General features: G+C 36.2%; 4 protein-coding genes across 4 annotated transcripts in view; 3 read left to right on the forward strand and 1 right to left on the reverse strand.

Moving 5' to 3' along the window:
- The window catches only part of LOC106140922 (cytochrome b5-like), a 92177-nt gene extending 88441 nt beyond the window's left edge, over positions 1-3736 (forward strand). The window contains exon 5 of the transcript XR_009657314.1: positions 3683-3736. The gene's annotated coding sequence lies outside the window, so the exon portion shown is untranslated. The remainder of the gene's footprint in view (positions 1-3682) is intronic.
- Positions 1-27270, forward strand: part of LOC106140036 (phospholipid-transporting ATPase ABCA1) — a 262166-nt gene that overhangs the window by 49237 nt on the left and 185659 nt on the right. The gene's annotated exons all lie outside the window — the stretch shown is intronic.
- On the forward strand, positions 4976-10442 carry LOC132903092 (uncharacterized). The gene is made up of 2 exons (XM_060950416.1): positions 4976-5462; positions 7587-10442. Exon 2 carries the CDS (start codon positions 7597-7599, stop codon positions 9892-9894), a length of 2298 nt encoding a protein of 765 aa, XP_060806399.1. The 5' UTR covers positions 4976-5462; positions 7587-7596; the 3' UTR covers positions 9895-10442.
- Positions 14641-27270, reverse strand: part of LOC132903069 (neuropeptides capa receptor-like) — a 54943-nt gene continuing 42313 nt past the window's right edge. The window contains exons 7-9 of the mRNA XM_060950386.1: positions 17934-18122; positions 16018-16085; positions 14641-14822 (exon numbers count right to left, since the gene is read on the reverse strand). Coding sequence (XP_060806369.1) covers positions 14641-14822; positions 16018-16085; positions 17934-18122 — 439 coding nt within the window. The remainder of the gene's footprint in view (positions 14823-16017; positions 16086-17933; positions 18123-27270) is intronic.

A 27270-nucleotide genomic window follows, 5' to 3' on the forward strand; every position in this document is an offset into this window, starting at 1 on the left:
AAAGATTCCTTAACGGAAAAACTTCGCCAATTAATATTTGTGTGATAAATGTAATAATTCATGGCAGCTACGCCAATTTACTTAGTTGACACCTAGGTAATTTAAATGAAATATTTTATGTAATTCCTATTGGGAAACGAGAATTAAGACTTGCGAAATAACTTTACCGATGTCAAATTGTACAATTAGGTTTGTCACTCAACGTCAGTGCTTCTCTTCGGTCCGATTTAAGTCAATTATACAATTTTCCTTACCCAAGAAATTGGTCTTTTTATGTACTTGTTGGAAGTTTATATAAGTTATTAAATAAATATTGTTGCATTGCTAATGTAAAAATGAAGCTGTTTATGAACATGACATATAAGAATGTACAAACCCAACTACGTATACCCTATATACCTATATACATATATATATATACCTATATACCTAGTATGTATGACCTATATGTAAGTACTTCAACCTTTTTGTGATTAAAAAGAAAGTCACATACTTTTGACGATTCATTAAGGCCAACTTTAATACTTTCTTTCTAAAAACGGAACATCATTAAAATTCAAAATGGCGAAAAAATAACTTCACTTTTTTTAATTAACTTGAAATGTTAGCTTCAAGCAAAGCTTACTCTGTCCCACAAGTGAACATTCCTGGAATTTTCAGGCATTTGTCAAAACGTCGTGTTTTATTAGGTATTCTAAGAATCCCATTTTTTTTATTTCGTCCAAGTAGAAATAGTTCATGAATAGCTGACATTAATTTTCATTTAAGGCCTTAATAATAGCAATAGCTTATCACCGTAATCTTGCAGTAATTGTCTAGTGCATACTGCAAGGTAATGGAGGTCAGAAGGAGGTGGTTACGACTTGATTTACTTACAGCCCCCGTCGCTCGGATAGCACGCGCGACGCCGTTTTTATCGCGCGAAAAACTATCGCTGTTTGACTTTTTGTGCCGTGTGGTTCCCGGCACCAATAAAAAAAGAATAGGACCACTCCATCACTCTCCCATGGATGTCGTAAAAGGCGACTAAGGGGTAGGCTTATAAACTTGGGATTCTTCTTTTAGGCGATGGGGAAGCGTCTCCGTGGGCACCAACGTAAAAAAAATAACAATAAAGTAAGTTAAAAAAATGGCTTATAAATATAAATATATGGGACAAATTACACAGATTGAGATAGCCTCGAAGTAAGCTTGAGACTTGTGTTACGAGATACTAACTCAATATATACATAGATAAACATCCAAGACCCGGGCCAATCAGTCAAATTCTTTTCTCATCATGCCCTGGCCGGGATTGGAACCCGGGAGCTCCGGTGTCACAGACAAGCATACAACCGCTGCGCCACAGAGGCCGTTCCTTAATTATTTTACTTGTCTAATTTAATTACATAATTTAGAAGCTCCAATTTTTTTTAATTGGTATCTATGCGCGATTAGCTCTTAATACAATTAGCGACCCGACCCGGCTTCGCACGGGAATCATTTACTATATACATATAAATCTTCCTCTTGAATCACTCTACTTATATAGTTAAAAAAAACTGCATCAAAATCCGTCGTGTAGTTAAGTGACACATCCAGTAGCCTGAATGTGGTGGTTTCCTCGAGATATTTACCCTGACCGTAAGAGTATCGGTTAGTATTTAAACTAATGTACGTGTGGTTCCCGGCACCAATACAAAAAAGAATGGGACCACTCCATCTCTTTCCCATGGATGTCGTAAAAGGCGACTAAGGGATAGGCTTACACATACTTGAGATTCTTTTTTAGGCGATTGGCTAGCAACCTTTCACTATTTGAACCTCAATTCTATCTTAAAGCCAAATAGCTGAACGTGGCCTATCAGTCTTTACAAGACTGTTGGCTCTGTCTACCCCGCAAGGGATATAGACGTGATTATATGTAGGTATGTATGTATGTACGTAACTTTGACAATAGTCATTGGTACATGGCCGAGGTGGGATTCGAACCTGTACCTTTTTACGCATTACGCATTTTTTTATCCGGGCTCCGGATGGACGGATGCAAGGATTCTCAAAATAGTTGTTCTCTTATGAGGCGAACGTAAAAGGATATTCGATGCTGAGTTTTTTAATTAACTAAGTTAAGTTTTTTTAAATCTATTAATTTATTCTACGATGCTGAGACTTTTTTGTAATAGTCGTCAGATGACTACATCTCTTTCCCATGGATGTCGTAAAAGGCGACTAAGGGATAGACTTACAAACTTGGGATACTTTTGAACCTGTCACTATTATCATTAAGCCAAACAGCTGAACGTGGCCATCTGTCTTTTCAAGACTGTTGGCTCTATCTACCCCGCAGAGGATAAAGACGTGATTATTTGTGTGCATGTGTGTGATAAAATATCATCAAAACAGTGGACTTATCCAATTGGGGAAGGCACGAGAAGTCAACGACTCGGCTGAAAAGCATTCACCATATCTGCAAGGTGGAGAATTTTTCCAACTCTATGTGAAGTTTTATTCTTCGCGTATTTCCAATACTTACCTGAAAGATTTCTTTACAAAATAAAGTTTTCCAAATGTCGAGTTATTTCGCCTAAAAAGTGATGTCAGTATGAATTCCTGCAGGATTTTTTTTATGGAAAAGTTATAAACGACTAGCTGTGCCCGCGACTTCGTCCGCGTGGAATAGTTATTATGGGCATCATTGAAGCCTTCAAGGATGAATAATTTCCCCCGTTTTTTTTTTCACATATTTCATTATTTCTTTGCTCCTTATAGTTGAAGCGTGATGTTATATCGAGCCTTTCTCGATAAATGGATTATTCGACCCAAAAAAAATTTTTAAATTCGAATCTGTAGTTCCTGAGATTAGCGCGTTCAAACAAACAAACTCTTCAGCTTTATAATATAAGTATAGATGGGCACTGCATGCATTATAGTGGGTAAGTGATGTCTTTATACATACATATAATCACGCCTATATCCCTTGCGGGGTAGACAGAGCCAACAGTCTTGTAAAGACTAGTAGGCCACGTTCAGCTGTTTGGCTTTAAGATGGAATTGAGTATGATGTCTTTAGACGAATCAATTCCAGTTTTACTTTGAATAGGAACATAAAACAGGATCATGATATGTATTCAGTTACTTGAATGTACAGGTCTCACTATTTTTAACCAGGTAAAAATAAAAAGATCCTACTAATATTGTAAATACAAAAGTTTGTATGTCAGTATGGATGTTTGTTGCTCTTTCACGCAAAAACTACTGAACCGATTACGATGAAATTTGATATGTAGGTGGCTGAAGACCCAGAATAACATATAGGCAACTTTTTATTCCGGAGTTCCCGCGGGAATGATTCCACGCGGACGAAGTCGCGGGCGGCCTCTAGTAGACTTATATTATAAGCACTTAACTCAAATCTGTTTCAACCACGACGTATTAAAATAACCAGTGTTCAAAATAAGCCTAACCTTCCACAATCGTTTCTAAATTGTTGAAATTTTCATTAATTGTTGAACGTTACACCCCAAAAGCAATTGTAAACATTACCGTTTTACAAAATAACACAGAAAACACACGAACAATTGCTTTGTTGTACAACCGGTGCAGGTGTGAATGTGCGTCTGGCATTCCAAATTCAGGATCAACATACCGCGGCGAGCAGACGAGCGGTTTTATAAACGCCGCGTTTTTATTTTCATTTAGTTTTATACATACATATAGTCACGTCTATATCCCTTGCGGGGTAGACAGAGCCAACAGTCTTGAAAAGACTGAATAGCCACGTTCATCTATTTGGCTTAATGAGATTTAAATAGTGACTGGTTGCTAGCCCATCGCCTAAAAGAAGAATCCCAAGCCTGTAAGCCTATCCCGTAGTCGCCTTTTACGACATCCATGGGAAAGAGATGGAGTGGTGCTATTCTTTTTTTCAATGGTGCCGGGAACCACACGGGGTAAATATATACGGGAAAAATTACAGAGATTGAGTTAGCCTTGAAAAAAGTTCGAGACTTGTGTTACGAGATACTAACTCAACGATACTATATTTTTATACATACATACATATCGTCACGTCTATATCCTTTGCGGGATAGACAGAGCCAACAATCTTGAAAAGACTGAATGGCCACGTTCAGCTATTTGGCTTAATGATAGAATTGAGATTCAAATAGTGACAGGTTGCTAGCCCATCGCCTAAAAAAGAATCCCAAGTTTGTAAGCCTATCCCTAAGTCGCCTTTTATGACATCCATGAGAAAGAGATGGAGTGGTCCTATTCTTTTTTGTATTGGTGCCGGGAACCACACGCACACACACTATTTTTATAATAAATATTTATATAGATAGACATCCAAGACCCAGGCTAATCAGAAAAAGTTCTTTTCTCATCATGCCCTGGCCGGGATTCGAACCCGGGACCTCCGGCGTCACAGACAAGCGTACTACCGCTGCGCCACAGAGGCCGTAAACATTTGAAGTCTGTTAAAAAACGCCCGTCTACCCCTCACGTTTGCCATTCACGCCACGTGTAACCGATCGCCCCTAGTTTACGTGTACGTACATATACAACATACACACAAAAAGCTGCTTTGTGTGCTAGTGCAAAAGCTTAGTTTTGTAGATTCATGAATGAAGCAACTCTTTCCCACATATGTTGTACAAGATGACTAAGGACATTCAGACAACTGAATGTGTAACTGTAGCGGGAGCGATGATTCGGCTCGACCGCCACCAAAGGGAAGATCTTCCGCGGGCTAGGTGTGACGCCTGGGGAACCGCGCGACAGACGATGTTGTGTCGGAGGTAGTACATTCTGTCAGAAAAGTATCGGGAATGGATTATTTATTTATGGTTCCAAATTCAAATTTTTGTTTTTTTTGTTGTTGTTAGATTGGCACAACTGTTTTCCATTTTGGCGCGGAGTTTGAGTTGCATCTGTTGTTTACATTAAATACAGTGCTCAGCGTTGCCAGACCGTACCAAAAAGTACGGTTTTCCGTACTATTCATCACACAACCGTACCACTATCGTACCTCAGTTCAGACCGTACCTTTTTCGTACCTTTTCCATATTAGTAGTTTATTTTTCACTACAACCTACAAAGGGTAAAAAACAATAAAAAATCGCCTTTTTATGTTTTGCTCAACATTCTGAATTTGTGTTCAAAAAACTTTTTTCTTCCAAACAAATAAGACTTAGCTGTTTGGATTACATTCATTGCCTTTCTTACTAAGAAACGATGAACTTAAAAAAAAAAACAAAATATAGTCTGCGGTCTGCAGGACTCAAAGAATTGGCGGGACTATCACCAAATGTCAAATAGTCAATCTGAAACCGAGATCGAACTAAATATTTACACAACTTATTTTCACAAGTATGATTAGAATTTGGTTTTAATATAAAGTACTGCGTTCTGTTGTTCGGATAATCACATAACTGATTGAGAAAACAATACGAATCTCGAGACGGAAGAAAAGTTAAGTCAAGGTAAGTTAATGTTGATGATGGTTTGCATTTTTCATGCATGATTTTTGTTTGCATGGCAAGAAGGCAAAGTTGTGTGACTAAATGACAATGCTATTTCTTTTCTTATCACCACAGCCAAGGTGTGGTTTATTGCCTTTCATTCATTCTTATTAAATAGATACTGACAAACAACTTAAAATTTTGCAAACTATCTGTTCCGATCTGATGGTCAAGGGTAGAACTATATTTAATCGCCTTGGACGTTTGATATAATAAATTATTTATAGGTCGACCAGAAATATCGCAGACCTGTCAACGAGGGCGCTAATTATGCATTTTACACAATAACATTATACCCTAAACAGGATTGATAACTGATAGATACCTAGCGAAAAAACGACCCGAGCGAGATAGGTAGTACGGGGGCCGGCTGTCCCTTTTTAATAGGGCGACTTCATAGTCGCGATAGAGGCGATTTGGCTATGTGAGACAAATTAGAATTTGCTAAGATTATTTAACTTTGTAAATTTGGAATTGTTTTTATATAACATATGCTTTAAAAAACATTAAATGCTAAAAAGATGCTAAATCATCCGACGCCATGACATGACATGATTTTCAGGGTTACCATAAAAAATAAAAAAGCGAAATATAAATTTATATTTTCTTTTTGATTTAAAAATACATGCAAAGAAATTAATGCGATTGTTATTTGTTGACTTAACAATTGTTAAAATACCATAAAAATATAAGTGTTTCAATGAAATTTTTGAGTAGCCAAAACTGTTGATTAAAATAGTGTTCATTTTCGTAAATATATATTTTATATCAGTCCTTTTTAGCAAAGCAACACCAAATAGGTATGTCATATTGAGTAAACTGTCAAATTGTCAAATATAATCAGACTTATTTTAGAAGATGTAGGAACAAGCAAGACCATAGAGCAACACTGATTACTGAATATTGTCGGGTTATGGTAACATTTTTTTTAGCCTTGTTGCCAGTAATTTTTTTTTGTTGCTTTTTTTATCCGCAGTGTGGCAAAGTCTGCTATATTTCTGGTCGACATATAAAATTAATAATCACCACTAGCGTCAAAATGAAACAGATAAGTTTGATGCTAAAAATCCTGTTTTTTTAATGTTTTGTTGGGGTTGCCATCTTGTGAATTAACAACCGAATTTAGAAAATTCCGGAGTATTTACGTATATCACATAAATTCATTTAAGTAATTGGCTATTTGATAGTTGTAACGATGAAACATCAAATATGTTAAATATGATACTTGAGATAGCTTGTAACCAAATAATAATGGCACAATGGATATCGCTTTATAAGAAATTTTAAATATTTTATTTTCGCAAAATAGATTTGTCTTTTTTATCTGTGGATATATTGTGATACGTCACATACATCTCACAGAAAATGTCAAGCAAAACGTCACCTGTCAGTTTCAAACAGCGTTCACTGATTGGCGAGAAATTGTAATGTGACGTGGCTGTTTTCGCGCGAATTTAAAGTAATGAATATTTTTTTGTAAATATTTTTCCGAAGGCTGGCACGTAGCCAATTGTATGAATGCATGTGATTCTAATATTTGATATTCAATAATACGAAATTATACTTTGTTTCAATATTTTTGTTTCATAACTTTCTTTTCTACCTATACTTACCTACATTTTTAATAAGAAAATTATTAATATTGTGAACGTATATACTCTGTAAACGGTCAAAGTAAAAGTTTGCGGAATGCACAGAACACAATGAATCAGATAGAAATGAAGACAATTGAAAATCTAAGTTATTTAAATTGTTAGAACTTTCATGAACAGATGGCGCCGTCACATGCTTATATCACACTAATATTATAAATGTGAAAGTTTGTTTGTTTGGATGTTTGTCCGTCAATCACGCTGAAACTACTTAACGGATTTAGATGAAACTTGGTATACAGACAGGGTATGAGCTGACTTGGGTAATAGGATACTTTTAACGCGGGCGGAGCCGCGGGCGGAAGCTAGTAGCTTATATATTTATATTGTTTCTATTTAATGTCCCTTTCAAACTAAACTATATATCCGTACCTTACCGTACCTTTGCATGGAGCTGTGTGTGATGGATGGCATGTTTTTTGTCTAAACGCAGGTGTTGGAAAATGGACAGATTTATAACGAAGCGAAAACGTAGCCCTCCTGATAATAACAACTCTCAAAATAGTAACCAGACTACTAAACCTGATCATTCAACTAAGAAGAAATGTTTAAGTCCTAGCATACCTGGCCCTTTATGTACTGACGCACTAACAAAACCTACCCAGCCACAAGAATCAAATCATTCCAACGGTTTCAGTCTGCTAGACAAATCAAATCCATCTTACAAAAAAAAACCACAAGCCTTACTTGATACTTGTAACGAAAATGAAGGAATCCAGATAGCAACAAGTAATGACGAGCATAAAAAAAATATTCCAATCAAATCTAAAAAAGCATCGGATAAGACTGAAAAACATTTATATGTTTTTAGCGAGAAATGGTTGGAAATTAAAGAACTCTCAGAGTGGCTAGTTTCAGACACAGTTAAAGGCACAATCAGTGCAAAATGCAAATACTGTCAAACTACGTTACCCAACCACAAGCCGCACTTGATACGGCACTCTGAAACTGATAAACACAAATCAATAATGAAAGCGATTAAATCCACATCAAATATTAAAGAATCATTAAAACCATCAGATGAAGATCTCTCAGCAAAAAGAGGTGAACTTAAAATTGCTGCAATGCTGGCTACAAATAATTTACCATTCCTCTTATCAGACACTCTAGTTAGCTTAATAGCGGACATTTGCCCTGATTCGAAAATTGCTCAGAAGATGAAGATGGGTCGTACGAAAGCAACAGCAGTTGTAACACAAATTTTAGGGCCCAGTCTTCGAAGTACTTTGCATGATTATTTAAAACAACTCGGTAATTTCTTTTGCCTAATAATGGATGAAACAACTGATGTTGGAACAAAAAAACAATGTGCGATGACAGTAATATATTGTAACAAAGAATTTAAAATAGAAACAGAATTCTTCGATTTGCTGGAAATGGCTTCAGGTACGGCTGATGACTTGTATAACGCATTAATACAGAGCGTTGAAACTAAAAAAATCCCACTAGAAAACTTAGTGGGATTTTCTTCAGACACGACGAACGTAATGGTGGGTGAATATAATTCTGTGTTCGCCAAATTGAAAGAAAGACTTCCTAACATAGTGTGTGTCCGCTGCTCTTGCCATATGATTCATTTGGCTGCCTCTAAGGCTTGTCTAAAACTGCCAAAATCAGTAGAAGATATGTTACGGAACATTGGTTCCCATTTCAGCCGCAGCCACAATCGACAACAGAAGCTTGCAGAAATGCAACGCTTCTACCAAACAGAAATTCATCAGATTCTTTTGCCGGCAACAACTCGGTGGCTTTCTTTGAAGGCATGTGTCGACCGAACGCTGGAACAGTATCCTGCCCTGGAAGCCTATTTCAGACTTGAAATCGTGGAAGATCCATCCAGAATAACTGAAAGTATAATTTCCAGTTTGCGTAACCAGTTTACAAAATTTTATCTCGAGTTCATGGCATATGTGCTAGACCTGTTAAATGACTTCAATATTACTTTTCAGTCTGAATCGCCATTACTTCATAAACTGAAACCAGCCGTAGAAGGGCTCATCCGCACCATTGCAAGTAACTTCATTGATTTACATCACGTCAAAAACACGCCTCCTCTAGAGATCGAACATAAAAACCCAAGGTTGTACTTGCCTTTGGAAAATTTGTACCTTGGTGTTCTTGTGAACTCAAGCCTCAACGAGGTTGAAAATGAGGTTAGAAAAGAGGACCTGGAAAGATTCAAACTAGATTGCCTGGCATTTTATGTTGAAGTTATAGAACAAATAAAACAAAGATTTATATTTACAGACCCAATTTATGACATAATCCAAATAGTCCAACCAAAAATTATGAAATCCTTTGATCCACAAATGATAAATTCAATTTTAAACAGATTTCCTTTTTTAGCCCCCACATATCTGAATAAAAATGCATTAATAAACGAATGGCGGGAGTACTGTTTATTAGATCTGACAAGTTTGGACGACAGTATATCGATTCAAATGAATGCTGCTGATTTTTGGACAAAAGTGTTTAAATTAAAAGACATTGGTGGCACAGAAAAATTCAAAAATTTAAAAATTCTGATAGGATTTCTATTAAGTTTGCCTTTTTCTAATGCCTCAGTGGAAAGAGTATTTAGCAAACTAAAGCTGATAAAGACTGAACATCGGAATCGCCTCAATACCGAAACTATTGCCGCATTAATGGCTACTAGTTCATCTATACAACAACAAGGTGGTATAAAAAATTTTGAACCCAGCACTTTTATGTTAAATAAGAAGATACAGTACTCAAATTAATGTGATTTAGTAGTGAAGTGATACTTTAAAAACTTATGATTTCGACATACCTAAATAAATGTTTATTGTATCTGTAGAGAAATATTACCAATTTTGTAGATTGAAATGAAAACTATTAACTTGCATTGAGCATGGGTGCAGGCTAAGTATTACGTATTTTGGAATGAAGTAAAGCATGTCTACAGACAGAATGAAACATATCCAAACTATTGAAACTTCAAGCATGTATTAGCAAGTTATTTATTTATAAACTCGTGGTAAGTTAAATTATTATTTTACGAGCATTTTTCAACATTTCAGCAAAACCATACGGGTCGGGATACTTCTGCAAGAACTAGATAATAAAGTAGAATATTATTACCGATTGCCAATATCGAACAAATTCATTTGTAAATCAATTATATTATATCGCTTTTTTCTAACCTATGGTCGCAGACAGCCAACTCGAAGGAAAAAAATCTAGTTTTTGCAGAATCCCGACCCAACCGTACCTTGAAGTTGAAAACCGTACTTTTTCAGAAAGTCAACAGTCCTTTTTTGGGAAATCATACTGGCAACACTGACAGTGCTATTTTTAGTTATATCATATCTAGTGTGTATTGCTAATTTCATAATGGATAAAAACATCGAACAAAGAGTTTGTCTTAAATTTTGCATTGCCAATGGAATATCGTGTTCGGAGTCACTGAAAATGTTACAGAAGGCTTACGGTGAATCGACTTTATCAAAAACTCGTGCTTATGAGTGGTACAAAGCGTTCAAAAGCGGTCGAGATGTGATGGAAGATTTGCCTCGCTCTGGTAGGCCATCAACGTCTGCAACTGAAGTTAACATCGCAAAAGTGAAGGAAATAGTGACTGAAAATCCTCATTCAACTTTGAGAGAGATAGCCACCGAACTTTCTGTATCTCACGAGTCGATCCGTACCATTTTAACTAATAATTTGGGTATGAAACATGTTGCCGCTCGGCTAGTCCCAAAAGACCTGAATTTTTTTCAAAAACTCAATCGCAGGAGAGTCGCTGAGGACATGCTAGAACGAGTCAATTCCGACCCAACATTCATGAAACGCATTGTTACTGGTGACGAGACGTGGGTTTACGAGTTTGACATGCAAACTAGTCAACAAGCTTCGGAGTGGCGCCTTCCAACTGAACCGAAACCGAAAAAGTCGCCAAAGTCGTTCAAAAGTCAAAGTCATGTTGACTGTTTTCTTTGACTATCGCGGTGTTGTGCACTCGGAATTCTTGCCGGAAGGTCAAACGGTAAATAAAGAATATTATTTGAGTGTTATGCGGCGTTTAAGAGAGCAAATCCGACGAAAAAGGCCAGATTTGTGGAAAGAAAATTCTTGGATTTTGCACCATGATAATGCACCTTCGCACAAGGCCATCATTGTGAACGAATTTTTAACCAAACACTCAACAAATACCATCGAGCAACCACCATATTCACTAGATATGGCTCCAGCCGACTTTTTTCTTTTTCCTAAACTCAAATTACCACTTTGTGGCACCCGTTTTCAATCGGTAGAAGACATAAAAGAGAATTCGCGGCGAGAACTGACCTCAATTCCGGAAACAGCGTTTAAAAATTGTTTTGATGATTGGATTATTCGTTGGCGTAAGTGTATCGTTTCTAAAGGAGCATATTTTGAAGGTGATAAAATAAATTTGGATGAATAACAAACAGTTTGTGTATTATTGTTCTTTTCCTGCTACTTTCTTGACAGAGTAGTATATATATGTAAATGCTCCAATCCGTGAAATCTTTGCTTGCGCGATTTACGTTTTTCGCTGTTTTTGCCTGATAGCGCCGCGTGATTTTATTTTTTATTTTTGTGACTTATGGCATATAGATGTCGCCACAGTATAATGCAACGCGATTAAAATCGTTTCTTTTCATTATAAAGAAATTAAGTAATTTAATGCAAACCTAATGATTCGCTTTTTGACGGTATAAATAAAACAAATCATTATCAAAAAAGATAATTTATTACAACAACTAATATAAGTAGATATAATTTACTCATTTACATACTAAAGATATGACTTACAATAAATTTGCTTATCCATTTTTGGAACTTACTCGTATTGATAAATTCATTTCCTGATATTTTATATGCAGCTGTATTACTTATTAAATAAGACTCTAAATCAAAACAGTAACACAATAGTTTAAAATCTTAGGTATATATAAAATTTTCGTGTCACAATGTATCTACCTACATACGTTCCCGTAATCTTCCGAAACGGCCTGACCGATTCTCATGAAATTTCGTGAGCATATTGAGTTGGTCTGAGAATCGGCCAACATCTATTTTTCATAACCCTTAGTGATAAGAATTGTCCACCCTTAACATTTTTTTTAACTAGAAATTACTTTAAAATTTAATTATATGGCAAAACAACGTTTGCCGGGACAGCTAGTATAACTATAAAAATCTTATGTTGTTTGTACAATATATTTACAACTATTAAACATACAACTTTAATTAGATAGATAGATAAGACTCTTTATTGCACCATAAGAAAAAGAAAAACAGAAAATTACAAAATTACACTAATTAAAACGTACATACATACATATAATCACGTCTTCCCTTGCGGGGTAGACAGAGCCAACAATCTTAAAAAGACTGATAGGCCACGTTCAGCTGTTTGGCTTTCAGATAGAATTGAGATTCAAATAGTGACGTGACAGGTTGCTAGCCCATCGCCTTAAAGAAGAATCCCAAGTTTATAATTGAAACGTAAGGGAAATAAAGTCAAAGTAGGTTATAATAACAATAGTAATAACAAAATACGATTGGCCCGCAGGCTCCAACGCTCCAATGGCTTTCATAACTTTTTATTACTTTGTAAAAATTCGAGAAATTTCACATTTATTCGCGCCACTTTTTAAGAGACAAATTGACGTCATTATATTTATAGACTTCGGGATGCCATTTTGAATTTGAAGACCCACAAATGTAAAGTGTTTTATGTTGGCGCCTTTTTTTTTCGGGAAATTCTCAAGTTGTTAAGAATATTGTTATATTTTTGATCGTGTATTACTTAAAATTATAAACTTAGGATTCCTTTTGAAGGCGACAAGCTAGTAGCAACCTGTCACTATTTGAATGTTCCATTATGAAACCATACAGCTGAACGTGGCCCTTCAGGCTTTTCGAGACTGTTGGCTCTGTCTACCCCCAAGGGATATAGACCTGACTATATTTATGTGTATATAATTTTAATTTGGTAAGTCCTTATCAAAGAAGTAAATATTTGGCGGCGTTTCTATGTGTTCGGCGAAGTAATAGTGTGGAACTAATAAAAACATAATTTTGTAAACTTCATTTCACAAACTTACTCGTGAACCAAAGGTCCCAAATTCGATTTCCGATTCAGATTATCCATCAGGTTCCGTCATTATTCCGACCAGTTTTTAATGCAAAATCTCTTTTTAATTGAGTGTCAGATGTCATCTCTTTCTTTTACGCGGTAGACAGTGCCAAGAATCACAAAATCAATTTGGGCAATTCAGCATTAAACACTTGAAAATTACCTCAGCCAACAAAAAAATGTAACAAGAAGACAAATCTAATTTTTTGCGAACCTTTTCGCGTTCCTGATAAGCGCAATAAAGGGTCGGGGTTGTCAGCTGTGCCTGATGAGATACGCCATGTTTTTTCCATCAGTTATTCTGAATTTACACTCCCTAACTGATAATAGCATGTAATTAAAGATACATTTATTATATTTATGTACAGATTGAAATATTACAGATTACATCACTACATAGTATAAAACAAAGTCGCTATTTTAGTCTGTTTGTCTGTTGCTTGCTTAAATCTTTAAAATTACGCAACGGATTTTGATGCGGTTTTTTGTAGCAGGTAGAGTGATTCAAGAGGAAGGTTTTTATGTATAATAACATCTATTAAATAATGGAGAAATACTGTTATTTTCAGGGTTTCTAATGTGGTGTCGTAAATTCTTACATTTCTTGCCGCTTACATTGCGTACGCAGGCTTAACCTTACAGGATTTATAAAAATAATGTACTAAGTTTTATTTATTGTTTAATACATTATACATTTTTTCCGAATTTTGCACCCGTGCGAAGCTGGGGGGGGGGGGGGGGGTCGCTAGTTACATATAATATCTCTCTAGATCCAAGATACTTAGACCTACAAAATATTATGAGAGTTGAATGTTACATACATTAATTATATTGGATCCTTCCTGGATGTAATAAATATAAACAGGAATAAGTTATGAGACATACCAACTTCCATACCTTTTTCGTGATAAATATTAGCCTAAGTTTCAAAGGGGAATAACGTACATTTTATACCTGTGTTAGAATATGCAACAAAATTTAGTAAGTAATATATTAGTAATAATATAGGTATGTATTACTTAAATTAACGCAAATTAGATATAAAAAAAAATCGATTATTATTACATACCTACAGCACATTAAATCATAACGTAAAATCATATCTATATATATGTTCCCGGCACCAATAGAATAAAGGATAGGACCACTCTATCTCTTTCCCATGGATGTCGTAAAAGGCGACTAAAGGATTGGTTTATAAACGACGACGGGCTAGCAACCTGTCACTTTACATGAATATCAATTCTATCATTAAGCTGAACGAGGCCTTTCAGTCTTTTGATGACTGTCGGCTCTGTCTACCCCGCAAGGAATATAGACGTGATTATTGTTACGTTATGTTAAAAAACCTACCCTAATCTTACTTATGCAAATGTATAGAGATATTAATATTGATGCTGTCATCATCATTGTCCATGGCGTCTTTGAAGTCATGGTCAGTCTCCTTGTCGCTGAAGAGGACCTGGCTGGAGTCGTTGTTGTTACCTGGTGAAGAGTTGGAGCTGTTCCTGTCACTCCTCATCAGGCTGTTTCTTTTTTTACCTGGACATATTGAAGGATATATTGATAATGAGAGTGAACGCGGGGAACATGGTGAATGGAGCTTTGCATGCCTTTATGAGCAGTCAGAAACTGTCAAAAAGGCCCGACTGGCTGTGCATAAGGGCGTGTTGGTCCCGATATTAATGTATGAGTGTGGAAGTTGGGTATGGCAAAAGAAGCACGAAAGCAGAATAAATGCAGTGGAAGGCCTAGACGAACGGATCAAATTAAGGACTTCCTGGCAAAGGGTCAGGTCAAGAGTACCTGAAACCGCCTTGCAAGCTTGCATGAAGAGAGTTATGAATGAGGATGAAGCGAAGGAAGTATGCAGAGATCGTGGCAAGTGGAAAGATGTAGTCTCTGCGTACCCCTCCGGGAAAGAGGCGTGATTTTATGTATGTATGTTTGTACATATTGAAGTAACTTATGTTAAACTTTCGCGTTGAATAAGGTATGCTATTTATAAATAATACAGGTTTTAAACGCTCACGTAAGTAACGTACTTACATTTTATCTTGGTCGTTTCGAATCATCACACAACGTTACAACGATTTTGAATAGCACGGTGACCACGGATCATTGTAACATGATTTTGAATTGTATTATTTTTAAATAGCATAATGAAATACTGTCAAGGCCATCATTCAATACAGGTTTAGGTACACAAGGGTTGCGGAGGTCAGATGGGAGTCGCTTCGTGTAAAAACCTGACTCAACCAATGATGTAACCAGAACTATAGCCAGGAAGAAGAAGTAGCTAACGTGTGGTTCCCAGCACTTCAGAATAGGACCATTAAATCTCTTTTATGGATGTTGTAAGAGAAGACTAAGGGAACATTCCCCATGGATGTCGTAAAAGACAAAATAAGAGTACAGGCACATTCATTTGTTGCACCATGATCCAATGCGAGGTTCCCTTGCAAAGGTTGTGGAGGTCAGACGGGAGTCGCTTCTTGTAAAAACTTGACTTACCCATCTTGATCTTATCTACTTGACCCATCCAGGATTAGAGACAAAAGGTACACCACGGTCTCTTCTCTAAGAGGTTAGAGAAAATATAATCGTGATAAGTGCTAGGATAGAAGAAGATTCGCCCCAATACCGTTTATGATAAAAGAAGTTAAGAAAACAATTATTAGTTTAAGAGTTAAGTGGATGTCAATTTCGAATCTTGGACAAATATGTTATATTGTACCTTCTTTATAATAGTCCTGCTTCCATTTGTCACACAAAGCCGTTGTTTCAGTGCCGTAGTAACTGCACCTTTGAACAAAGAAACCTTTTTATCAATCAATATTTTCAAGGCAAGAGTGAACAGGCATTATTTGAGCCCGCGTGCACAACTTAAGGTCTTATCTTGCTTACCACTAGGCTGGTTTGAGGTCAGACGCATTCAACATACATACATACATATAATCACGTCGATATCCCTTGCGAGGTAGGCAGAGCTAACAGTCTTGATAAGACTGATAGGCCACATTCAGCTATTTGGCTGAATGATAGAATTGAGATTCAAATAGTGACAGGTTGCTAGCCCGTCGGCTAAAAGAAGAATCCAAAGTTTGTAAGCCTATCCCTTAGTCGCCTTTTACGACATCCATGGTAAAGATGGAGTGGTCCAATTATTTTTTGTATTGGTGCGGGAACCACACGGCACGTATTCGGCATTCAAATAATTTAAAAAGAAATTGTCAGATTAGCCAGATTATGCTGTCTTCATAATGTGTTCATGGTAACTTTTTGCCTTCCCAAGGGAAGAATCACTTTTATCAGTAAAATGCTAAAGACCTGACTTGGTCATAGGCGCAACATGAGCTCCATGCCTGAGAGGTGATGATGAAGTTAAAAACTTGATTCATAATACCTTTATTAGCTACAACACCAAAGACAATAAAAATAGGTAAAAAAACTTTTTAAGTTAAACGGTTTTATGTTAAACATACATTGCAATGTTTAATATAAATGTACTAAAAACCAAAAAATAATAAAATAGATACAGTCGTGGGAATTATAAACATATGCATAGACTAGACTAAAATAAAACCGTGGGGCACGTCAATTGTCTACAAATTATAGACTTAATGTGCGATAGAAGAATCGTTTAATTCGTCGTTAGGCAGTTGGCCCGCAGACGGTGCGCAAATTACTTACTATTTTGCTGGCTAGCGAGGAATCGTTTCACTGCTCGTAGTTTGTCTTTAATCGACAAAACTTATGATAAAAGTACTACTCGCTCAACATTATGAAACCCTAAAACTCGCTTAATCGAGCTTGCTAACTTGTTTCCACATTCTAGCCCTACTTATCACACGTCCATCGTTGTCGGTTGAACAACTGCCTAATTATAGTGTAACATTACAAAACAAACATTTTAATCAACGATTGTAGACAATTGACGTGCCCCACGGTTTTATTTTAGTCTAGTCTATGCATATGTTTATAATTCCCACGACTGTATCTATTTTATTATTTTTTGGTTTTTAGTACATTTATATTAAACATTGCAATGTATGTTTAACATAAAACCGTTTAACTTAAAAAGTTTTTTTACCTATTTTTATATTCTAGTTTTTAGTTTTTTTTTTTTTGTAACGAATAAACTCAAAAACTACTGGACCGATTTGAATGAAATTTGGCACAGGGATAGACTTAACCTTCAGGAGTAACATAGGCTACATTTTATCCCACTGCTTAGATTTTAATTTTGAATAGTAAATTGTATTCTACTTGTTGAGACCTTTCATTTGATACCCATGTTGATGGGATTGATGAAACCTAAGTTATCCGACATTTTGTAGAGGCCGCCATCTTGGATTTCAATTTTTTATAGTATATTGTATTCTGCTTGTTGAGCCCTTTCATTTGATACCCATATTGATGGGATTAATGAAACCTAAATTATCCGCCATTTTGTAACGGCGGCCATCTTGAATTTATAATGATAATGAATAAACATAATTATATTGTCACCAAAATCCAAAGTGTATACAAAATTTCAGATTAATCGGTTGACAGGAAGAGGGTGAAATTTGAATTACTAAATTTGACCCAAGAAATAAATAAAACAAACGGGGTGAGCTAAATAAAACCGTTTAAAAAGTGACCAATCACCTTCTGTGAGCTTTATGGTCTACCCGGTGCCTGCGCTCATGGGTCTGCGAGCTGACGCGCACGAGATGGGTTCCCTCGGAGGTGTGGTTGACCGTGGTCTCCCTGATGCTGGAGTGCTCCCGGTAATACCTGCTCTGCTTGCGGCGGACTTGGCCGCAGCATAGGGTCTCGCGGAAGGCTAGCCTGTACCTGATGGCAGAAATTTAGAATACATACATACATATGGTGACGTCTATATCCCTTGCGGGGTAGACAGAGCCAATAGTCTTGATAAGACTGAAAACGTTCAGCTATTTTGCTTAAAGATAGAATTGAGATTCAAATAGTGACAGGTTGCTAGCCCATCGCCTAAAAAGCATCCAAGTTTGTGAGCCTATCCCTTAGTCGCCTTTTGCGACATCCATGGGAAAGAGATGGAGTGGTTCTTGTTTGTATTGGTGCCGGGAACCACACGGCACTGCCGGAAACCACACGGCACTATTTAGAATAAATATATAAAATCATGCTTGTTTCTCGGAGGGGTAGGCAAGTACATGTTTCCGCTTGCCACGATCCCTGCATATTTCTTGTTTGTTATATGTTTATTGTACATACGAAAGAACACAGTTATACAGTTAATTGGTGTAGCGGCCGTTCAGCCTCCATTGACAGACAGACACTTTGACTTCACATTTTATATGACCAAAACTGACTGACATAATGAGGAAAACAAAGACAATCAATATTTGACTAAGACGACAGACACGACGTCTTGAACATCCGTAAATCTGGTTTTATTCAGACCGACCTACCAGACCCTTGGCCCGTTCAATTGCTAAGACAAAATATACAAAGGCGGACTTATGCCATTAACGGATCTCTTCCAGTGAACCATTGAATAACTATGAAGACTTCTTTTGTTTCGTCCTCATAACTCATGTAGCGGGAGCGATAGTTCTTGCTCGACCGCCACCAAAAGGAAGAACTTCCGCCAGGCTAGGTGTTATGCCTGGGGAACCGCGGCTCACACGATGTTGTGTCGGAGGTTGTATAAATATGTTCCAATCCGTGAAATCTTTGCTTGTGCGATTTAGACTTTACGCTGTTTTTGACAGAAAGCGTCGCGTGATTTTATTTTTGTGGCGTAGAGATGGCGCCTCACTCCCATCGTGCTAGCTCGCCGGTTTTGGGTACTCTTGAACTCAGCTTCCGCCCGTTCTTCCCCGATTTAATCAAAGTAAGCCTTCTCGTTTCTTCGCACACATTTGTATAAGTATTTGCTTAGCTAACCTGCTTTCTTTAATCCTCCCGACATGAACATCTAAGCGTTCCCCTTTTTATTCCTGTTACTAGGTATACCATTCTTCTTTCACATCGCAACATCCCTTATAACACTGTTCCTTATCCTGTAACTCAATTTTACACCTATCATAATCCTTAACGCTCTCATTTTCACTAATTTCATGCTACTCCTACCACACCCAACTTTCACTCCAATCAAGACGCCTCTATGTATAATTTAATATATGTATCAGTACTTAATAATGTGACTTAAAAGTTATTTTTTTCTATAAACATCTGCATTCAATAACTTTGAAAAGAAAATTGCCAATTAGTGGAATAAATAAAGAAATACTAGCGTTGATTGCCTGGTAGACCATCATAATGAAATGGTGCCATTCATAATTTTTGATTGCGAAATATTAAAGGAATAAATGGTCTTTCGTGGAAAGGAATAAATGGTGGTATCACAGACATAGATCCAGGTAGACCCTGCCGAGGGCCCTTGATAAGAAACTCTTTTCTATTTATTATCATTGACAGAATACAACTTAAAACACATCTCTGGTAGAATCTATTTGTACGAGTGCTTTTGCATTCTGTAAAGAAACGGCAAAATAATGGGTAAAGTCCCTAAAATTTCTGTTATAACACAATAATACATTTAAGTACAAGGTATGTGAGGTCAAGATAATCCGAAATCAACGAGCTAGTAACGAAGAGAGGTATGAATGTGGATGAAGCGAAAGATGTATGTAGGAACGGTGACAAGTGAAAGATGTGGTCTGCCCCTACGGAAAAGAGGCGTGATTTATATCCATATATATGTATGATGCGTGGTCTACCAAGGTCTATGTCTGTGGGCGTAATGGGTACTTGCTTTCAAAACTATTACTTACTGAGCCAATGAAGGTATAATGAAGTCATAAGAAAAGTAATTTGTTTTTTTTTAAACTTAACTGAATAAAATAATACACAAATACATATACATTAAGTCAGAAAAGTATCGGGAATGGATTATTTATTTATGGTTCCAAATTCAAATTTTTGTTTTTTTTGTTGTTGTTAGATTGGCACAACTGTTTTCCATTTTGGCGCGGAGTTTGAGTTGCATCTGTTGTTTACATTAAATACAGTGCTATTTTTAGTTATATCATATCTAGTGTGTATTGCTAATTTCATAATGGATAAAAACATCGAACAAAGAGTTTGTCTTAAATTTTGCATTGCCAATGGAATATCGTGTTCGGAGTCACTGAAAATGTTACAGAAGGCTTACGGTGAATCGACTTTATCAAAAACTCGTGCTTATGAGTGGTACAAAGCGTTCAAAAGCGGTCGAGATGTGATGGAAGATTTGCCTCGCTCTGGTAGGCCATCAACGTCTGCAACTGAAGTTAACATCGCAAAAGTGAAGGAAATAGTGACTGAAAATCCTCATTTAACTTTGAGAGAGATAGCCACCGAACTTTCTGTATCTCACGAGTCGATCCGTACCAATTTAACTAATAATTTGGGTATGAAACATGTTGCCGCTCGGCTAGTCCCAAAAGACCTGAATTTTTTTCAAAAACTCAATCGCATGAGAGTCGCTGAGGACATGCTAGAACGAGTCAATTCCGACCCAACATTCATGAAACGCATTGTTACTGGTGACGAGACGTGGGTTTACGAGTTTGACATGCAAACTAGTCAACAAGCTTCGGAGTGGCGCCTTCCAACTGAACCGAAACCGAAAAAACCACGCCAAAGTCGTTCAAAAGTCAAAGTCATGTTGACTGTTTTCTTTGACTATCGCGGTGTTGTGCACTCGGAATTCTTGCCGGAAGGTCAAACGGTAAATAAGGAATATTATTTGAGTGTTATGCGGCGTTTAAGAGAGCAAATCCGACGAAAAAGGCCAGATTTGTGGAAAGAAAATTCTTGGATTTTGCACCATGATAATGCACCTTCGCACAAGGCCATCATTGTGAACGAATTTTTAACCAAACACTCAACAAATACCATCGAGCAACCACCATATTCACCAGATATGGCTCCAGCCGACTTTTTTCTTTTTCCTAAACTCAAATTACCACTTCGTGGCACCCGTTTTCAATCGGTAGAAGACATAAAAGAGAATTCGCGGCGAGAACTGACCTCAATTCCGGAAACAGCGTTTAAAAAATGTTTTGATGATTGGATTATTCGTTGGCGTAAGTGTATCGTTTCTAAAGGAGCATATTTTGAAGGTGATAAAATAAATTTGGATGAATAACAAACAGTTTGTGTATTATTGATCTTTTCCTGCTACTTTCTTGACAGAGTAGTACTCACGTCTATATCAAAACAATCTTGAAAAAACTGAAAGGCCACATTTAGCTGCGTGGCTTTATGATGATATTGAGATTCAATTCAGTGACAGGTTGTTAGTCCATCGCCTTCAAGATGAATCCTAAGTTTATAAGCCTACCTATCTCTTAGTCGCATTCTACGATATATAGGAGAAAATCTACGTGTTTAAATAATTATAATGGTTTTTAACCTACATTTTCACCTTGAAGCAAATTTGCAATAAAGCCTGAATTTAAGTAAGACAATAAATTTTAAGGGGATTTATATCTAGACCTTTTGTTGTGACATGATATATAGAGCAAGATCCCAGAGCCGTAAGACACAACTTATTTTCTAAAGAATGGCTCTTTCGATTCTCAGTAGTCTTTCATGTACTTTTAATACCTGCATGTTTGTGAGACTTGCCCGGTGACACCTGCGCAGGTACCAGGCGAGAAAGGTAACTAAAAATCACAGTTACTTAACTTAAATTTTTATGACTGATTTTTATATATATTTTATAGACTATTATTCTGAAGTCATATCAGAGAAGTCAGACGCTTTCCATGCGCCAAAACTTTTGTCAGACGCTTTAAAGCTCTATCAAAAAAAAATTAACTTAATTTATTTTTAAATGTCTGACTTTTATATATGTTATTCAGGTAACTATTACAAAGTTGTATTAAATCAGTCAGACAGTTTGTAATGACCAAACACCCCTTAAACACAAGAATTACTCAGCCTCGAGTATGAGCGCGATAGCACAATGCGCATGCGCGTCAGAGTAAAATATCTAATATTTGAAAAGTACTTACTGTTTTCAATTTCATATTTTTGCATATCTATTCAAATACGATGAAATTTATAATTAAAATAATAATTAATCATTTTTAAAATAATATAATATATTGCATACTAGCTGTTGCCCGCGACGTCGTCCGCGTAAAGTTTGAGTTGAATCTTAATCATACAGTCTGATACGGACAGACAGACAAAAAAATGTAAAAAAAAAATTCTCTATTTGTTTCAGTCAAAATATTAAATGTACAGATAAAATATTTTTACCGTATGATTATATGTAGTATTTTGATTTTCAGTTTTTTTAATAAATACTCAAACAACACAAAAAAAAACATTTTTAATAAAAATTAATATATATCTTGTTATTATTGGGACTTGAACTCGGACCGCCAACTTCACAGTCTCACGCGCTAACCACTGGACCATCGATGCCGTTACGGTGGTGTCGAAATTAAAGTAGACTACATACATATGGTCACGTCTATATCCCTTGCGGGGTAGACAGAGCCAACAGTCTTGAAAAGACTAAATGGCCACGTTCATCTATTTGGCTTAATGATAGAATTGAGATTCAAATAGTGATAGGTTGCTCGCCCATCGCCTAAAAAAGAATCCCAAGTTTGTAAGCCTATCCCTTAGTCGCCTTTCACTTATATTTATATGTTATAAGTTTACTATTACTATACTATTTTTTAATTGTTTATGATTTTATTTTTACGGAAAATTCTGCCAGCAACGACAATCTAACTGATGATGAGGACGATGACTTGAGTGGGCAGTATAGAGATTTAATAAATGATGAAAATTCAAATGATTATTTTGATGATGAAGATGATAAAGAGACAATAAAATAAATATTCAATTGATTAATCATAATTAATTATTTTTTTATTGAAATTATTATAATAGATATATTTTTTTAAATAAAATAAAAATCATTCTTTTTGAAAGGCTATTGCTACAAAAAAATTCATTTTCCCCTATTTATATGCAATATATTATATTATTTTAAAAATGATTAATTATTATTTTACTTATAAATTTCATCGTATTTGAATAGATATGCAAAAATATGAAATTGAAAACAGTAAGTACTTTTCAAATATTAGATATTTTACTCTGACGCGCATGCGCATTGTGCTATCGCGCTCATACTCGAGGCTGAGTAATTCTTGTGTTTAAGGGGTGTTTGGTCATTACAAACTGTCTGACTGATTTAATACAACTTTGTAATAGTTACCTGAATAACATATATAAAAGTCAGACATTTAAAAATAAATTAAGTTAATTTTTTTTTGATAGAGCTTTAAAGCGTCTGACAAAAGTTTTGGCGCATGGAAAGCGTCTGACTTCTCTGATATGACTTCAGAGTAATAGTCTATAAAATATATATAAAAATCAGTCATAAAAATTTAAGTTAAGTAACTGTGATTTTTAGTTACCTTTCTCGCCTGGTACCTGCGCAGGTGTCACCGGGCAAGTCTCACAAACATGCAGGTATTAAAAGTACATGAAAGACTACTGAGAATCGAAAGATCCATTCTTTAGAAAATAAGTTGTGTCTTACGGCTCTGGGATCTTGGACTAATAGGATAGTTCTACAAAACTGCTTGAAAAGGGGGTATTATGGTAATTGGGCTTTATACATTTCTTTTTTGGCAGTATAACCGTAAAAATAGAATGTTTAAAATGAATGTGCATTCATCAAGCAGAGTTATGTACTTTTGTTTTATCTAATGATAAAAAAGTACATAAAGTCACGCCTCTTTCCCGAAGAGGTATGCAGGTTTTTTTATACATACCGGACAAATTACACAGATTGAGTTAGCCTCGATGTAAGTTCGTGACTTGTTTACGAGATACTAACTCAACAATACTTATAGTAGTATGTGTCATCTTTTTTCTTTATTTTTATAAGTAGTTTTAGCTTTAGTTTTAATTTGATTTAATTATTATATTTATATAATTGTAATAACAATACTTTATTTTATAATAAATACTTATATAGATAAACATCCAAGACCCAAGCCAATCAGAAAAAGTTCTTTTCTCATCATGCGCTGACCGGGATTCGAACGTGGAACCTCCGGTGTCACAGACAAGCGTACTACCACTGCGCCACAGAGGCCGTCATAACTTATTATAACGCCAAGACCCAGGTCAAACAGAAAAAGTTCTTTCCTCATATTACCCTGGCCGGAATTCGAATCCGGGACCTCCGGTGTCACAGACAAGCGTACTACCGATGCGCCATAGAGCTCGTCAATGTGTGACTACATCTTTTCACTTGCCATGACCCCTACTCGCTCCATCCTCATAACTCTCTTCTTGCAAGCTCGTCGGTAAAGGAACTTGACTTGACCTTTCGTCACAACGTCCCTAATATGATCAAGGCACCTTCGTCTAGGCCTTTCCCTTTCAACGTTTTCATTTAACGAAATACATAAAAAAAAAACAAAGTTAATATCGCTCAATTTGTGAGAATTGTCCTCAAAAAATTTTAATTATTATTTCTGTTAGGTATTCAGAAACGGCAAAAAAAATTCCACGAATGTCCCCGACATTGAGATCTTTGTGAAACCCATTCATTTCTGTCTTATTTTGGGGATGAAAAAATAATTTAATTTATTTAACTGCTTATTGCTCTCTGCTGTTCTGATTTATGAGGCATATTTCCAGAGTGGCTTGAAATTGATGAAAAAACATAGAATTATTGTATATATATATGTATATACATACATAAAACCACGCCTTTTTCCCGAACGGGTAGGCAGAGACTACATCTTTCCACTTCCCACGATCTCAGCATACTTCCTTCGCTTCATCCACATTCATAACTCTCTTCATGCAAGCTCGGCGGTTTCGGTTACTCTTGACCTGACCCTTTGCCAGGACGTCCTTAATTAGATCAAACGGTCGCCATGACTATATATATACATATATATATATATATAGTTGCCTATAGTGAGGGTGTAATCAGGACCTTAGCCAGGAGAAAGAAGAAGGTATATCGCAAAGTTCACAACAATACTGATGCAAATCCGGCAAGGCAGAGTCGACGTAAATAATGGAAAAATAATTCCTTCTTCCAGGATCAGCAATGTCATTACAATAATGAGAAACTCCTTCATAATCCAATAACTAATATCATTTTGCGTTAGAGCAGGAAAAAGATTACAAATATTGTTTGGGTGCATTAGTGTATATTATATAGACCTATGTTGTTATTTTCCCCTAAAAATTTTTGTGGCACGTGTTAGTTTCATACTTGTTAGATTTCTAAATTATTTAGTATCTTAAAGAAGTAAGTTCTAATACAAGATTAGTACCTATTACTGACAAAATCAGAGTCTTCAATATACTCGAGGATGAACTGAACAAATTTTATATAACCATTTAAATAATAATAATATAAATTTATTGTTCTGCATTCCATGAAAATAATGTCGTGTAACTAAATCAATGATTATCAAATTGTGACATTAACGCCGCCGAATTGATATTCAGTACCTATGCGTCTGAAGCAAGTCTGATTATACATACATACATATGATCACGTCTATATCCCTAGTGGGGTAGACCAGTCTTGAAAAGGCTGATAGACCACGCTCAGCTGATGAAATCGCTGAAACTGAATAAATAACAACGAACAGTAGACTGAATATCCTTGGCGTGGATAGCAGAATATTAATACGGAAAAGCAAAAGACGATGAAGGGAATGCGCAAGCGCGTCTATCTTAGATTGAAAATGATAATGTAGATGCGTATACAGAAGAAATTTTAAACGTTAAATCTGGTAGAAAACAAAAAGATAAAACTGCTTGACAAAATGGCAGCAGTGACGTAGTAGAAGACATCAGCGATGCTGAACAAATGGTTGTTGATGGTGTGGTATTACCTCGAGTTAGAGCCATAGATGTAGATTTCTTGAATTCACAATTCTTTACTGTTCTTGAAGGCTATCTTCGATGGTATAGAGAAAGTTTAAACTGGTATACCTGAGATTCATAACGTTATATAGGATAAAATTGACAGTAGCGGGCACATGATGCTGAACAAATGCTTGTTGATGACTTGATGGTGACATAGATAAAGAACAATTACAGAAGGATACTCTAGATAATTGTGTAGAAGAAGATTAAAATAATATACCTGTGACTCATAACGTTATAGAGTTCAGGATTGACAGTAGCCGAGACATAGTAGAAGGCCCCAGCGACGCTGAATAAATGATTCTTGATGTTTTGGATGAGCCTCGAGATGGTAACACAGATAAAGAACATTTACAGAAGGATTCTCTAGATAATTGTGTAAAAGAAGATTAGTGCCGTGTGGTTCCCGGCACCAATACAAAAAAAAAGGATAGGATCACTCCATCTCTTTCCCATGGATGTCGTAATAGGCGACTAAGGGATAGGGTAATTGATAAGGGATTTTTTAGGCGATGGGCTAGCAACCTGTCACTATTTAGATCTCAATTCTATCATTAAGCCAAAAATAAATAGCTGAACATGGCCATTCAGTCTTTTCAAGGCTGTTGGCTCTGTCTACCCCACAAGGGATATAGACGTGACCGTATGTATGTAAGAAGATTAAAATGATATACCTGTGACTCATAACGTTATAGAGGATAGGATTGACAGTAGCAGAGACGTAGTAGAAGGCACCAGCGACGCTGAATAAATGCTTCTTGATGTTTAGGATGAGCCTCGAGATGGTGACATAGATAAAGAACATTTACAGAAGGATACTCTAGATAATTATGTAGAAGGAGATTGAAATGATATACCTGTGACTCATGACGTTGTAGAGGATAGGATTGACAGTAGCAGATACATAGTAGAAGGCTCCAGCGACGCTGAACAAATGCTTGTTGATGTTTAGGATGAGCCTCGAGATGGTGACATAGATAAAGAACATTTACAGAAGGATACTCTAGATAATTGTGTAGAAGGATATTAA

This window comes from Amyelois transitella, chromosome 21 (assembly GCF_032362555.1).
Source record: "Amyelois transitella isolate CPQ chromosome 21, ilAmyTran1.1, whole genome shotgun sequence".
In the NCBI taxonomy this organism is placed as follows: domain Eukaryota; kingdom Metazoa; phylum Arthropoda; class Insecta; order Lepidoptera; family Pyralidae; genus Amyelois; species Amyelois transitella.

Coding starts and splice junctions, on each gene's coding strand:
- LOC132903092 (XM_060950416.1), top strand. CDS start 7,597: ATGGACAGATTTATAACGAAGCGAAAACGTAGCCCTCCTGATAATAAC.